This window comes from Nematolebias whitei, chromosome 8 (genome assembly GCF_014905685.2).
Source record: "Nematolebias whitei isolate Nwh7 chromosome 8, NemWhi1, whole genome shotgun sequence".
Lineage (NCBI taxonomy): Eukaryota > Metazoa > Chordata > Actinopteri > Cyprinodontiformes > Rivulidae > Nematolebias > Nematolebias whitei.
Window position 1 is genome coordinate 28,418,741 of NC_056505.1, and position 16,540 is coordinate 28,435,280.

The 16,540-nt window shown below is 40.6% G+C and overlaps 1 protein-coding gene across 1 annotated transcript in view; it reads left to right on the forward strand.

Moving 5' to 3' along the window:
• The window catches only part of rorb (RAR-related orphan receptor B), a 94,768-nt gene extending 82,766 nt beyond the window's left edge, over positions 1-12,002 (forward strand). The window contains exons 2-10 of the mRNA XM_037681138.1: positions 7,191-7,276; positions 7,392-7,533; positions 7,719-8,150; positions 8,528-8,649; positions 9,526-9,658; positions 9,824-9,931; positions 10,090-10,200; positions 10,442-10,554; positions 11,328-12,002. Of these exons, the coding sequence (XP_037537066.1) occupies positions 7,191-7,276; positions 7,392-7,533; positions 7,719-8,150; positions 8,528-8,649; positions 9,526-9,658; positions 9,824-9,931; positions 10,090-10,200; positions 10,442-10,554; positions 11,328-11,492 (1,412 nt within the window). The 3' untranslated portion in view covers positions 11,493-12,002. The remainder of the gene's footprint in view (positions 1-7,190; positions 7,277-7,391; positions 7,534-7,718; positions 8,151-8,527; positions 8,650-9,525; positions 9,659-9,823; positions 9,932-10,089; positions 10,201-10,441; positions 10,555-11,327) is intronic.
• Positions 12,003-16,540: the final 4,538 nt, after the last annotated feature.

The following is a 16,540-nucleotide window of genomic DNA, read 5'->3' on the forward strand; positions in this document are numbered from 1 at the left end:
ACTGTTTTTCTTTTACATTTTATACTTTTGTTCGATGTAACTGGGACCCTGTGTACACAATTTCGTTCCACCTCATGTACTACATGAGAAGTGAATGACAAATAAAGAACCTTGAATCTTTAATCAATCCTGGAACGTCAGCGATGCAGTTTCCATCCATTTTTCAGGAACTAGTCAACCACACCATGTGCAGCTATCTTCAGTTAATGCCTTGAAGCTTAATCAGACTCATTTTTGCTGATGTTCTCATTTATCAATAATATGGGACTGGAAAGACTTTTGTTTAACTAGAAGCTACTCCAAGAAAAACATTCTCTACTTTCTGTAAGACCAAAAATAAATTTTATGACCATGTTTCTTTGGACGTCCTTCGAGTTTTATTTCTCCCTGTACACTGAAATAACCACCTTTATGCTCCCTTCCCCCTCAAACACACACACTCACACACACTCACACTGTCATCTGCAATTAGGCTCAACAGAAACACATAGTGGGAGAGGCGTGAGGTTATGGGAGTAAAACCAGCGCCGACATGATGTTATTTTCGACGATATTCCAATCAGTGCGTTTTCCTGTGAGCATATTCTTCTTTGCACTCATTGGCTTCAACCAACCGGAGCATGAACAGGGCTTTAACAGCTCAGTGTGCACACACATGCCGAGTAAAACTAGGGTAAAAATAGAAAATGAAAGGAACATATGTGCAAGAGAAATTTCAACCGTTTTTGTACTTTACTGTGTATTTTTGTGCTTCAGCCGTGAGAACGTTTTTGATTTGAAGACGGTAACAACCAGATGCAGGCCTCTCACACGTGCAATGCTCCTTCCACTCTGGTGCATTCTCTCGCTTCTTAATGAAAGGTCAAAGGCCATCAGGGTCCTTCAGGTCACCTCGGGGGTTGGAGTGTGGGACTGTGTGTGTACAGTGGCCATGAGAGGCAAATCTCAGGCAGCAGATGGGAAGACTGTCTCTGTATATATATATATATATATATATATACATATATATATATATATATATAGGAGTACATACAGTGTGCATGTGCATCGATCCAAATATTTGGGATACCCCATGGATTTTTCCCCCTCGTGTTTTGTCTTGAGGACAAACGCTGCATGGGGTGGCAGACTGTGTGTGAGTGGTTGGGGGGAGGTCGTAGTGGAGAATCATACAGTAGGTCCGCTTTTCTAAAAGTTTTGTTTTGTAGGGACGAATGCATTCGAGCATGTTCGAGTGTGTGCTTCTGTTTAATCAGGTCTCTGGGAGGATGTTGGTGTGAATCCGTAAATGTGTGAGTGTGTGTGTTAATGTGAATCGATGCGCTGGATGACAGCCAATGACCCCCTTCTGTTTCCTCTCAGTGGCGTCCAATCACATCGCAGTGCAATATTCTCTGTGCAAACCGCAGCTGATCCCAGACCTGCTAGCTGAGCAATTACCCAGAGTGCTTTGGGGCTGCATGGCAAGCTGGACAAGCTCATGCCCTTTGACATGTAGCATGGGGGGAGGGCAAGAACTTTTTTCTCTGTACGTATGTTAAGTTGTATCTGGGTGTGTTTCTGGGAAGGATGGTGTGTGTGTGGGTGTGGGGGGGGGGGGGGTGATGATAGATTTCATATTCATTCAGCAACAAGGTGACTGCATGTTACAGGACTGACTGCTTGGAGATAAAGTACAGTACAGCATTAGGGGGAGGAGAGGTGATCCCACTGCATGGCATTATGATTATTACTATAAGAGAGAAAGAGCGGCGTTGTGTCACCTTGTACATTAATACTGTCCATGATCATGTTTGTACGTCACTGCTTGTAATGGCTCAGGTCTGGGCTGAACCCAGTTCAGGTCAGTGATGAAAATCGCTGTCAGAGACTCAGCTGCTGCCGTTTCAGGCTAAAACTAATAATTGTTTTCATTACTAATTCAATGACCAACTAGTTTAATCATGTTAATGCTTCCTTTATTCGATAGTGAAAAATGATTTGCATCCCCAGCAGTCTGAATAAACAGTTAATCCTCTTTGGTGAGAACGGTTTCTACAAGTGGTTTCAAAATGTACGGAACAGAAGCCTCCAACAAATCAGGAAGTTAATAGAATAGAATAGAATAGAAACAGCCTTTATTGTCCCACGGATGGGAAATTCCAGTGTATTTCCAGTGAAATAGATCATTAATAACAAATCTGCAGGTTTGTGTTTCAACACTGGTCAAATGTAAAGAATACAATGTCCTTAATGTGTTGCTTGCCAGTCAAAAATATTAGCAGCGCATATATTAAGTAGCAACGCTTGCTTTTTTTGTGAGAATCCTGAAAAATGATGTGACACAAGGATGCCAAGCTGCACTTTGTGTTTTATCAGCCTCAAAAAAAAAAACCCTCCACAAACAATGCAATACTGTGCATTGATATCTGAGACACAAGAAGTATAACGTGAGTTAAGTGCATTTCACTTTATATGTTTCTTTAAGAAAGGATGAGTCCACCGCTCTTCAGAACAAGTTGTTTCACAGAAGGAAAGTAAAACAGCACACAGCAGACGTCCGTTTGAATCCACACACAGTGGCAGTGCTACATTGATTTTAATGGGACAGTGTGATGTGGAAACATGACAGGAGACACAGGGGAGACAACCCAAGCAGCACAGCTATAAGCTATTCCCAGCAGTGTGCATTAACCCACTCGACAATCACGCCACCAGAAGTTTTCTCGATGTTTTTCATCATCGACAGAGAGAGAAGCAGCGCTTGTTCCTCTCTAAGCTCTGCGAGACTGCAGCAGAGTTTGTCTGAGAGATGGAAATAGATCATGAAATACAGATACTGAAATGATTTCCCAGTCACACAGGCACTTATAGCGAGGCAGAACACTCGGAGACAAGTGAAAAAGTCAAACAGACTGAAGTGACGAGGATGCCGAACACTGATAGCATAACTCTCAGCATATAGGCATCTAAGATCAGTTCCAGAGTTGTTGAGATTTAACAAGGGGTGGGGGGTGGTGGGGGGTAAAATGACGATCTCCTTCATTTTCCCAGAAGATATCTAGTTAACTGGGAAGAAGCTATACTTTTTAACGAAGCGAAGATATCGCCCACATTCATCCCGTCAAGTCAACCCCAGAGACGTCAGTGGGAGTTGTGTTTGAATTTCTGAAGGGGCTGACTACGGCAAAAGTTACGATAGAAAGTGATTTCAACCGTTCTTTAAACTGTGACACTAAAACGCCAACCTCCAGCGAGTTGGATTGTGTAGCTGTGTGATACGGTATGTCACTGGGTGTGTTTTTGCTGTCAAACCACGCTGCAGGCCGAATGTATGAAACATGCATGTCCAGTCTGCCCCTTTGGCAGCACACGCTCAAACACAGAATCTAAACATGTACAGCAACATCTAGTGGCTTTAGCTTGCAGTTGCATTGTCCGAATAAAACAGGAAAGCCATGCTTTTAATTAGCTTGTTTATTCTCAGCGTTGTACCACGTATTGTGAGAGTACTAATACGCTTTAGAGCAAAGTATCACAAAGATATTGGCGCAAGGCTGCTGCTTTTCATGCAATATGCAATGTAGATAATTAGAACTCTATTTGGAGAAAGGGCCAGCCTTGGAAATACACAAGAGATCCTCACTTCATTAAAAATCAATTATCACAACACACGTGCCGTGCAGTGCAGCCCTCATGGTCACGATCTACTACACACATCCCTCACATTATTATCTCTGCCTCTGTTTTTCTGTAAAAACCATCTCTAGTTGGTTCTATCTTTTTCTCTCTCTCAAGAGACTGTGCACGCCTGATCCTCCTCTTAGCGAAAGAATTGCCAGCGTTGCAGTCCTGCTCTTACATAATAACCTCAGGATAACGCTCGTCCTCCTGCTGGCTGAGGATGCTGTCAATCATTCTGCTCTGACTGGTTCGACTCAGGTCGGAGAAGTAGTCCCGGACAACTCTTCATAAAAGACATGAGGGCAACAGAAACTGGTAGCTCTTCCCACTTGTGTTTTCTCTGGATGTGGAAATGCATGGAGAGAGGTTTGACGAGCAGCGGTATTAGACATCTTTAAACTCAATTTTCTATTAATTTGAAGCTGCAAGTTTGCTTCCAAATTTTAAAAAAATCTAACTTCGGTTGCTCTACAAACCAAAACATAATTCAGTTACACGTATAAACCACCTCTGCAGTCAAAGTTCATCGCTCGGGTGACTTGACGTGGACGTGGGAGTGTTTTCGTAAATTCTTAAAGCCTCTGCTGCTGAGGGAGGACGACGGGGCAATCGGTTGGCTTTACACAGTGATGACATCACTTCCTTTAAGCGTGTGACAGCTTAGCACATCATCGCTGTGACAGCCAGACGAGTGCAGCGAGTGGGTGGTCACCCTGGCAACAGTAATGCTGTCATGACTGTCTCTTTGTATCCTACCTGACAGTCACCACAGGCAATAAGCACAGCGCACGCGCACACACACACACACAGAAATGCACACCCACACACAAACAATCACTTACAGTTTGTCAAACTTGCGTGGACATTTACGTTATCTTTTTCTCTTTTTTAAATTGTTCGGGGTTTTTTTCTACGAGCCAAACGCTTACTCTGAAACACACAGAAACAATGCACATGCCCACACGCACGTATTCGTTTGGGCATAATTATGTGATACAAAGAGGAGCATAATCTGCCATGGGGTAAAAATGGAACCCAGTAAAGATATGATGTAAATCACAGAGCAGAAACAGTACAGACACGCTGCGGTGAAATGTAAATGGCTTCTTTTGGCCAATCAACAAAAATTCTGACAACTATGTATAGCCATATAACACAGTGGCAGGTGTGGGCTGAATGCATGCAAAGTGTTTGAATCCATGAAGATTAATTTAGCTCCAGATTAACATTTTAGTTAAAGAGTTTGACTAAAAATCTAAAAAAAACTACAAAGAGTAAGAGGAAAAATCACAGCTGTTTCTACTCCTGTTCAGCTTCCTGCTTATTGACAGCAGCCATGTTTACAGACTATTAATAGTGTGTTACAGGCTGCACTTATTGACAGGTTTGTTTGTGGTCCAAGTCCAGTACTCCACTCTGACCCAGTTTAGATCTAGTTGGCCAAGAACTGGTGGAAATGGGTCACATCTCCAAAACTAAGAGCACGAGCTGTTACTTTAAGTCAGACACCATGATATTTAATCACTCAGACAATCTACATCCACAAGACCCAGTGCCCTGTTGTTTGGGTCAAGACTTCACACGTAGATCAGAATTTGACCCGTCATTGACGATTGAAGCATCATTTACATTATTAAACGCAGTCAGTAAACTCTTAATGCATCATAAAATTATCATGACAAAGAGTGCACAGTCCAGAGTCAATCAAAGATTTTGCTTTAGAAGCTTTTCATGTGACATCATGGCAGCAGGTGTCGAGGGAACGAGCAAATTATCGATACTTTGCTTTTTCCCACTTTTTCGTTCCAGGGTGGGTGAAAGATGGGGACACCCTGGACAGGTCTCCAGTTCATCACAGGGACTCTTAAAGACAAACGAGACAGACAATCATTCTCACTCACACCTAGGGGCAATTTAAAGTTACCCAGTAACATGTTTTTGGTCTGTGGGAGGAAACTGGATTACCCAAAGTAAACCCATGTGTGCACAGATAAAGACATGTAGTCCCACCCAGAATGGCCTAAGCCAGGAGCAATAAGCAAATTAGAGAAATATAAATATAGAAACAGCTGGCGCAGGCTCATTTATGGATACATAAGGTTTCTACAGTCCTACTTTTCCTTCAACTGCATCTAAAGGTAACAATGCAAAGCTGCCACAAGCAGACCAGTATGGTATGAAATAATACTCCTATGTTAAATATTTCTTTCTGTATGTTTTTAAAAAGTTTACACCCTTTGTCTACGCTTAGAATCTAGAAAAACACGTCTATTCTGTAAATGTTCATCTGCTACACAGACAGAACTTCCTGTATTGATCCTCATAAGAGATTATCTAGTTGTGAATATTGCACACTCATTCCACCATTACATATGACCACACAATATATGCATGACAAATGTGTGTGTGCAAAGCTAAAGCATTCAGCAGCACTTTCATGTCCACACACAATCACTAATATGCACTTCACCACATTAAATACAATATAGTAGAAAGGGTTGTGCTATGCGCTAAAGAAGAGTGAATTAGCCTAAATTAAAGCGCATGGTTCTGCCTGTTGACTTCCCCCGTCTCTGGGCATCTGGTAAATTTAATAAATTTATGAAATTCCCATCAGGTGGGACTGTGTAAGGTGATTGTATGTGAACGGCTGCTGGAGATACAGCATATTACAGCGCTTAGCAGAAGAGGGAACCAGCTCGTCGGGAAATAATTTAGGATTAGTTAGGCTGTCTAATCTCTTTATAGAGACTGTGCCATCTCAGCAGCATACCTGCCTACCTCTACATTCATGAACATCTATCTCTTCGTAGGAACTGAGCCTGTCTTTTCATATATTAAGGATAATATGCTCAAGATATCCACGACGGGGGTTTCTGGCTGTTGAAATCCTTTCTGATCGCATTCTGTGCCTTTGGTTGAGACTGTACATGGAGCTGCCTGTGCACAGTGAGTAAGAGAAGACAAAAGCAGTGAGATTAGTGCAGATTAATGTAAAGTAGAAAAAGCAAAAGTCTGACTGAATGGTAGCTGGACAACTAAATATGTGTTTGTGCAAAGTCAAAAAAGATGAACCTAGAAGAGAAAAAAAAAAGAGTGGCCCTTCAGTGATGTAACAGGTTTTCTCATTATGGACTACCCTTTTAACCTGCAGGGGTCTCTACTTCAAGTAAAACACAAAGAGTCCACACACACATCTAGTCATTCACTTGAGTGTATGCCTGTTTGTGCGTGTGTACTGTGAGCACTTACGCAGCCCTAAGTGCCCCAGTAAGTAGAAAACTTCTGCAAAGACACAAATGTCTACATGTCACTGTGCTCTTGTGACTTTGGAGGTTAGAGAAGTGTCCTCAGACACGTTGCACGTTCGTTCAAGTACTTCAGCCAACCAGGTTACCTGCGTCAAATTAGAGCCCCAGCTGGAGTTCAGCATCTTGGACTGAAGGTGTTGTCAGAGGAGCAAATGTCTATGTTGAGTTCAGAATGCATTTAAAAAAATTTTTTTTTTCTTTTTGCCTCTCTTACAGCCCAAATCGAAGTTATACCATGCAAAATCTGCGGAGACAAATCATCAGGTATCCACTATGGAGTCATTACATGCGAGGGCTGTAAGGTAAGGCTTAAAATCTTCCTGCACAATGTTAACTCTGCTTAAAATCCACTCAGTTCATGCAGCACCTGTGCTCAAATCTAAGGCCTGCTCTTTTTATTTGTTGACACGCAACCAGGGCTTCTTCAGACGGAGTCAGCAAAACAATGCCTCATACTCCTGCCCCCGCCAGAGGAACTGCCTCATCGACAGAACAAATCGTAACCGCTGCCAACACTGCCGTCTGCAGAAATGTCTCGCCCTCGGAATGTCCAGAGATGGTGAGGCCCAGTTTTACCTGCATTTACAGTCAAAATATACGTTTAGTCTAATTATTCCCCGAAACAATGACCAACATACAATAGTACTCTCCTCCAAACAAGATTTTTTTTTTTATATAAAGCTGATTTTTTAAAAAGAATATCATTAATTTTGTCACCCTATGTTTTATTATCTACCTATACAGCGGTTAAGTTTGGCCGAATGTCCAAAAAGCAGCGCGACAGCCTTTACGCAGAGGTCCAGAAGCACCAGGCACGACTTCAGGAGCAGCGACAGCAGCAGACTGGTGAAGCTGAAGCTCTGGCACGCGTTTACTCCTCCAGCCTAACCAACGGACTGTCCACCCTCAACCATGAAATCGGGGGCACTTATGCCAACGGTCATGTCATAGAGCTACCCAAAGGTGGCCATGGTAATGGAGGCGGAGTGCCAGGGGGCTACTATGGCATCGATTCCACCCAGCCGTCTCCAGACCAGTCAGGTTTGGACATGACGGGCATGAAGCACATAAAGCAGGAGCCGGTTTATGACCTGACGCCAGTACCCAACCTGTTCAGCTATGGAGGCTACCAGGACAGCCAGTTTGGACCCAGTAATGTCAGCATGGGAGAGCTAGGTGAATAATGCCTCTTTGCTTCATAAATTAAATGTGTGTGGTGGATTGGTTACGCTTTAAAATAAACTGAAAATATATTGTTTTATTTGAATATTAAGGGCAAAGTGGTTCTAGAAGAAAGAGTGAGTCAGAGTCCTAATCTGAAAGAAGAACAGGAGGTCAGATAGGCTTACATGGCTAGCTGACAGTGTGTGCACACCTCCAGTGTAGCACAAATCTTGTTAAAATGAAGTTGACATTTAAGAGTTAACAACAAATACTGGACTAAAATATTCCTAAAGTTTTGGTTTTGTGTTCTTAGCATCTGCAGTAATAACATACATCATACTTCAGCATCACCCACTTTATAAAAAAAAAAACACATTTCTCTCTTTCAGACCGTATTGCTCAGAATATCATCAAGTCACACTTGGAAACATGTCAGTACACAACAGAGGAGCTGCAGCAGCTAGCCTGGCAGACACATTCATACGAAGAAGTCAAGATGTACCAGAGCAAGGTGAGGGTTGCAGGTTACGTCATCTTCATGCATTGAATGTAACTTGCAATATCAAGGTTCAAGGTTCTTTGTCATTCGCATGTGGTACATGAGGTGGAATGAAATTGTGTACTCAAGGTTCCAGGTACACCCCAAAATAGCAAAAATATAAAGTATAAAAGAAACAGTATACAAGGATCTAAGATATACACTAAACACTAATAATGTAAAATAATATGGTACATTAAACATCAGCAGCCTGAACATGAAGTGAAATATCTCAAAAATCAAAATATCCCATTTAGCTTAATTTTTCTATGATTTATGAGTTTGTCATTTTACTGCTTTTGTTAGATTTACTGTAAAAAATGTTAAGTTTCAGCAACGATTCTGCTGATAAGGATTGTTAATGTTACCTAACCTTTAACGGTTCTACATTAGCAGTGGTTCAAAACTACCGATAATACTGATTCAAATCTAATGAAGCACTCTTGATGGAAAAGACAAAAACATGTGCTGATATTCATTTACTTCAGAGTTTTTCAATCATGTTGCATATAAACAATTAATCAGTACTATTTATTTATTATTTAGGGGGCTGAGATGGGGTAGAGGTAGGGCAGTTGACTTGGGACCAAAGTCACGGTTAGACTTCCAGACCATTTCCATATGTCGTGGTGTCTCTGAGCAAGACACCCAATTCCCAATTGCTCCCCGGGTGCTTACATAGCTGCCCACTGCTCCACCTGGGTGTATCCCAGGTGTGATGGGTTAAATGCAGAGAACTAATTTCGCCATTGTATGGAAACATACAATGATGGCAATCTCAGACTTCCCTTCCCTTACTGACATGTAAATAACTTCTGAAATAAAGAGCATGTGTGCGTTTGATTCCAGCCTCAGGACGTGCTGTGGCAGCAGTGTGCCATCCAGATCACCCATGCCATCCAGTACGTGGTGGAGTTTGCCAAGCGTATCTCAGGGTTCATGGAACTGTGCCAGAATGACCAGATCCTCCTCCTTAAGTCAGGTGAGACATCAAACCAGTCACCGTCAAAACTAAACAAACTGCACGTTTCAAAACGGACCAAACGTTCAAGAAGAACAATAAAATTGTTGATGATTTTTCTTTTTATTATTTAGCTAAAAATTATCACCATGAATGCATCATGAGATGTCTGGATGGTTCTTGCAGGTTGTTTGGAGGTAGTCTTGGTGCGGATGTGCAGGGCGTTTAACCCTCTTAACAACACTGTGCTCTTTGAGGGAAAATACGGAGGCATGCAGATGTTCAAAGCTCTAGGTAAGACACTGGCACTCATGTATTCCATCTAAAATAACAAAAAGGCTAATCGACACTAAAGGAATAAAAGAAGCAAATCCATTTTTAGCTCATCAGCACTTCGTACATAACGAGTGTAATAACATTTTTCTTTACCCTTCTGTGTGTGTCCTGTGAAGGTTGTGACGACTTAGTGAGTGCAGTGTTTGACTTTGCCAAGAGCATGTGTTCACTGCAGCTAACAGAGGAGGAGATTGCACTTTTCTCAGCAGCTGTACTAATTTCTACAGGTCAGTGTGGATCCACGTATGCAAATGTGAAATTAAAAATTAGTATGATTTATAGTGCTTGCATTTCAAGACGCTTACTCTGGATATTTATCTGCAAGAACTGGCATTGATTTATCTTTGTATTTCAGTCGTAGTGTGTAGTGGACTTACAACCAAACTAAATATATATCGAACTCTACCATTAGCGTGTACCAACCCTAAACCTTTAGCACCAAAAGAATCAGCACTCGTTTCTTCTCAGATCGGCCCTGGCTAATGGAGCCGCGAAAAGTCCAGAAGCTCCAGGAGAAGATCTACTTTGCTCTACAGCACATTATGCAGAAGAACCACATGGATGAAGATGCACTGGCTAAGGTTGGCATAATGTTTGTAAGACTATATCAGCATATCCTTAGAAGTCCGAGAGCATCCAAATTAAGCAAAAACAGCAGCTCTGTTGACCTCAAGGACAGCTCAAAAATGTAAAAAAGAAAGAAAAGCATAAAGATGGCCTTGAATCTTGAGTTAATTTTTAGTATTTCAGCCTACATTCCCTTATTCTAAATAAATGCTAAATTCTTATTTTAAATGCTGCAACTCCGCTCTGAACAGGAACTCGTAGGTTTGAGCATATTTCACCAGTTTTGTCCTCCCTTCACTGGCTCCCTGTACGTATCAGAATAGATTTTAAAATTCTCCTGTTGACCTTGAAGTACATAAATGGCCTTGCACCCTCCTCTTTGAGCTACTTCAACCTTATGTTCCTTCTCGGGCGCCGAGATCATCTGACCAGCTGCTTTTGGTTGCACCAAAAACCAGATTGAAGCTCAGAGGAGATCGAGCTTTTTCAGTCATGGGCCCTAAACTCTGGAACAATCTGCCCCCCAACATCAAACCGGCCACTTCGCTTCCTGTTTTTAAATCTCTACTAAAAATTTTCACTGACGATTAACACACTGTGGTTTGATTTAGTATTTCATTGTTTTTGTGGTTTTATGTTTTACTTTTAATTACATCTAGTTATTATTTTTTCTTTAACGGCTGCCTCTGATTTTATTAAGCACTTTGGTAACAGCTGCTGTTTTAAATTTGCTTTATAAATTCATTTGACGACTTATTCTTGACCAGCTTTTCTTCCATTTTTGCAGCTGATCAGCCGAATCCCAACATTGTCAGCCCTGTGCACCCTTCATACCGAGGAGCTTCAGGCCTTCCAGCAACTCCATCCAGAAACGGTCAACGTCCTCTTCCCTCCCCTCTACAAAGAACTCTTTAACCCCGACCCAAACTCTGCCATGGCCATGCCCAAGTGAGGTGGTCCAAAATCCACCAAACAGCCACAGAAGAGGACCAATAAATTTAAAGTACGCTCCGTCCGACAAGACAACAGCGACCGTGTCGACTGTGTCATTGTAGCAACCAGGTATTTTTGAGCTCCCCAGGCTCGTTTCAGACCGGTGGGTGAGGATTCATCTACTAGAAACTCGCGTTATCGCCAACAACACTAGGAATGTCCTGCACTTATCCCATCCTGTTCACCGTTACAGTCTGAAGAATGTATATATAAATGAAGCGTGCCCCAGCCACAACTTCAGAGGGACTTCCACGTGTTTCCTGAACTGAAGTGACTGACCAGAAATGTACAGACTTTAAAACAGCTAGAAACTATTTCAAGCTGTCAAATCTGTTTGTTTTTTTAAAGATGGGTAAGTTAATTTGATTTAACTTAGAAAAATAATTGTTTTGTTCTTTTTTTTATTTACCCCCATGAAGACTTCGTGACCATGAAGGAGCTGGATGAGGGAGGGGACTGGATTTAGAGAAGTTATTGTAGATATTCTTCTAGTGGAGAACAGATTCCAGTATTATTTCTTGTTCTGTTTAAAGTAAGTTAGTCCTAATTTAATATAAAAGCAGTCCGCTGTGGCTGACTATACCTTGTCTGTGTTCTTATTTTATTTGGTAGTTTGTGTACAGAATTTGTAAAGCTGCGACTTGTAAAAGAACACTGAGCAAAAACGGGGCAACAATTTGGATACGCTGATATAAAGAAGCCTTGTCTGGATTTTGTTCATATGTACAGAAGGAGTTATATCCTTCTGATCAAATCTTATAAAAATGTAAAAAGATCATATGAAGGATTTACAAAGAAAATAATTGCTACTACTTTTCAAGGTGAAGATGTATAAATAGTCTATTTTGCGAGAAAGAATCTGGCAGATTTGCCGTCCTATCAGTCATTTATGTCACGCTGCAACAATTCTATTCAATAATAGCTGGACTGCTTTCGAACAATCAACCTGAAGGATCTCATCAGAAACCAGGACCTCGCCATAAACTCCACACACACCTCTTCCCAACGTCCCTTTACTTTGCTCTTCGTCTCTAATAAATCAGGACCTTTGCAACATGTTTTGGCAGACAAGTGATGAGAAGTCAGTGAACATTTGTATAAATAATCCACCAGAAATGTGAAAAAGTCCATACAAACTTGAATTAATATACATTTCTAATGGCTCTAATCTATGAGCGAGGTATGCTCTCATCCTCCTGTTTGCACAATCTTTTCCAGATGTCAGACACTCCAAGCTGTAAATATGTCAAACCCTTTCTCTGAAGAGCAATAACGTTCACAACTAAAATTAAAATTATAACTTTCTTTTTTTTTTTTTTTTTACCTTTTTGTCCCTTTTCTTAGCTGCTTAAACAGGGTAAAAATCAGAATGCACTATTTTTTTGTTCTTGACCACTACTGATGTCTAACAATCGTTTTGACAAACGGCGCACTGCAAACTCAACGTGCCGCAGTTTGAGCAGAGGTCAAGACATTACAGCACTAAATAAAAAATAAAGAAACGTTGATTAGCCTCCACTGGTCTAAATATTTACAGAGACATGGGCTAATCATGCTGGAAATTGTATTAGACAATCACTTTTTACGTGCAGTCATTCCATTATCGTTAGCACTTAAACTTTTTTTTATTATTATTTTTGTATTTGGACATTGTATAAAAATCATACTGGTCTAAGTGCACCTTCATCCACTCAGCTCTTATTGTTGCTTTTGTCATTTTTCATCAAATTAATTGAGGATACATGTTTTATGGGGCTTTTGCATACAGCTATTAGATGTATACATTTATTTAACTAAATAGATTTCTGACGAGTTAAACAAAATCTCACCATCATGAGCCTCACACTAAAGGAAGAGACCGCTGACAAACATCAAATAAATTAGCTGATGTTTCATAATGTTGGACAAATGATAACTTTTAGATTATTTTTTTTAGTCCAACACAGCTCTTACCTCACCTTTTAATGCCATGATTTGTAGACTCTGGTCCAGCACTAAAAATGTGAAATTCCCTGAAGGTTTTTGTGTTTGAACATGTTTTTGCACAGTGGCCAAATCTTTACTTCTCTACAGAGGGACACACTCAGACTAATAATCCATCCATTACATAAAATATAAGAACCATAACACCGTTTTTCTTCCCCGCGTCTTGTTTTTTCCTCATGTAAACCATAAAACAATGTCAGAAACATGTGGCAGTGTTAGTCTTCAGTAATCAACATTAGTCCGGGCCATGCTTACAGGAAATGGTCCTTTTACTGGTTCCTCCAAAGTAAAACAACTTTCCTTGAACCCCTGACCCGAGCACAGAGCAGAGGCCAGTCACTCTTAAAGACAATCACTCGCTCAAGACTTGATGCACTACTTAGCATCTCTCAGGGAGCTGATCTTTTTCTCAATTTTCATTACAAGAGGGTTTAATATTTTTGGAAATTTATGAAAAAAAAAGTTATAAAAGAATTACTTTTTAGGATTTTAAATGGCATAGGCCGCTAATGTATGCCGTCAAAGGAATCTGCCCAGACAAGGCTTTGATAGCAATGTTTATGTGTGTGTGTGTGTGAGTGTGTGTGTGGAGCATGAATTCACTGTCCATGTATCTCTGTAGCGACCTAGACTTCATGACACCATTTACACTGTAAAAGACCAGAAAAACAATGGACTCTTGCGATCGTCAACGCTCTCGGCTCATGTTTACCGCTACGTTTGCTGCTCTCGGGACTCTTGTCCACTAGTGATTTAAGCGCCATCACATCAGGCCTGCGACAGTGAATTCAAACTCTAAATATGGAAGTTTTTGAATGTGATTTTTTTTTTGTTTGTTTCCCTCATTAGACTGTGAATCAAAAGGGGTGGAACTTGGTTGTGAGGGGGGAGTGGGGGTGGGGGGTGGGGTAAATGACAACCACTACTGTAAGTATAAAACTGTAGCAATAAGAACTGGAGGCATTTACTACTGTCATGTTTGCATTGTAAGATTATTTTTTTTCCATTTTATTACTATTATTATTATTATTATTGTTCTTATTATGACTACTATTCTTCTCTTACTATTAGCCTATTGTTGTTCTGCTCTATTTGCATGACGTTTCATTACAATGAAACATTTTGGGGCTTATTTGTGTTTCCTTCTCTCATGATGATGATGATGATGTGGGTTTCGGGGGAGGGGGGGAGTGTTTGGCAGGGTAGGTTTAGGGGAAATTTTACATCGTCTCAGTCAAATCAAAAGCAGTTTTCAAACAGACTTTTCTTTAATAAAATGCTCTAATTTATACAGAACTGATTTCAAATTTTCATTAAACTTTAAAAGTTGTTATTTGTCACCTGATGAATGTGTGAAGCGATGTAAATCAATGGACGACCTCTTCTGAACTGGCCTTACTGGACTGGATTGGAAACCCTTTATCTGCTGTTTTTTTGTTTTTGTTTGAGAGGGTGGGGGGGATGGGGCGATGTGGGTGGGGTAATCTATTCTGAATGTTATGGAGTGGCCTGCTCAGTGTGAGAGGCTGAACACATCACGCGCCTTTTCCTGCTCCATCAACACAGAATGACATCAGAGCGCACAATATTTTGTTGCGACGACAAAAATTGTGCCGGCGTTTTTACCGCAGCCAATCAGAAACACATTTCATACACTTAGACACACACTCCAAACTTCCTCCTCCGTTTTGTAAGAAAACTTGCGTGAGTATGAGTGTGAGAGGCAGCGAACGGCGAGGTGATGTTTGCTCTACCGATGCTTTGTAACCTTTCTTGATGCATTACACGTGTGTGCAATTGGAGCGGTTTTGAAAAATGTTAATTTATTTTTTAGAAAGTTTTTGCCTCCAAGGAAGAGCAAATAAAACTAAATGTAGCATTCTGTAACCAGAACCTAAAAAAAAAGGTGTTTGGGCTACAGAACCTCTTTTACACAGAACTAACAAAACAAGATGATACATTTTATTAAAAATACAAAACGTCTTTTTGTTTTGTTTGTTTTCAAAGTGCCATAGTTAGTGGAGTAAAAGGATTGGCAGAGAGAGGCTAAGATGCTTTACTGTGTGAGTTTACATGAAAAATAAAAAGGGGGAACTATAAGGAAAAATGTGCAACTGGTTACACTGAAAAAGCTGTTGAACATTTTATGCTTTTTTTCTTTGGTGGGGAGTCGTCTGGACTCTGAACTCTTGACTCATCTTCACATCCACTGTAGCATTTTGATTTCCACGCGAGGAGAAAGGAGCGTGTATGCACGTGCATTTGTGATGAACAGAGTCAAAAAGCATCCAGAGCTGAAGAATCAGACGGGGATGAGGTTCAGAGAGAGTCCTCGGCCAGTCCTCCTTTGAGTTGTACATACAATGTGAAGGTCTGAAGTGATTTTTTTTTTTGTTGAATTCTATATTTTATTGCTTTTGTAGACAATTTGTTGTGGGAAGGAAAAAAATAAAATAAATTTTATGGGTGCATTTCTGTCTCCTTTTTTCTGAATCACTAACAAAAATATCCTTGTTTTATCTGTACATACGTAGTCCATCACATCTTCACGGTTCGTTTATCGCAGATTTGATATATCACGGTTTTTCAAAATAAGATTGGACTTGACACAATTGGCTGATTGATGGATGAGTCTTGGATTGTTTATTTAAATTATTTTAAATTATTTTGCACCATGTGTGCAGCCCACAAGTGCAGGGAAAGCTCTCTCCTGCAGCTGATCAGCTGATTTCCTTCTCTGCACGCACACACATTTCTTCTGCTGCAGCTTTGTGAAGGGTTAAGCTGTCCAGATGCACCGATCGACTTTTGTCTTCCAACTTAAAATTCAACGTATGTCACATCGTAAAATCATCATAATCACAAAATATAAAGTGTTAAAAGTTATTTTTAATTATTTTAGTACTTCTATGTTCAGTTGATTCAGTATAATTGATCAAGAAGTACATTTCTGCTCCGTGCTGCAGAGCTGAAGCTGTGACATCCTGCTGCACTTCTCTTCTCTACAAGTTAAATTTAAAT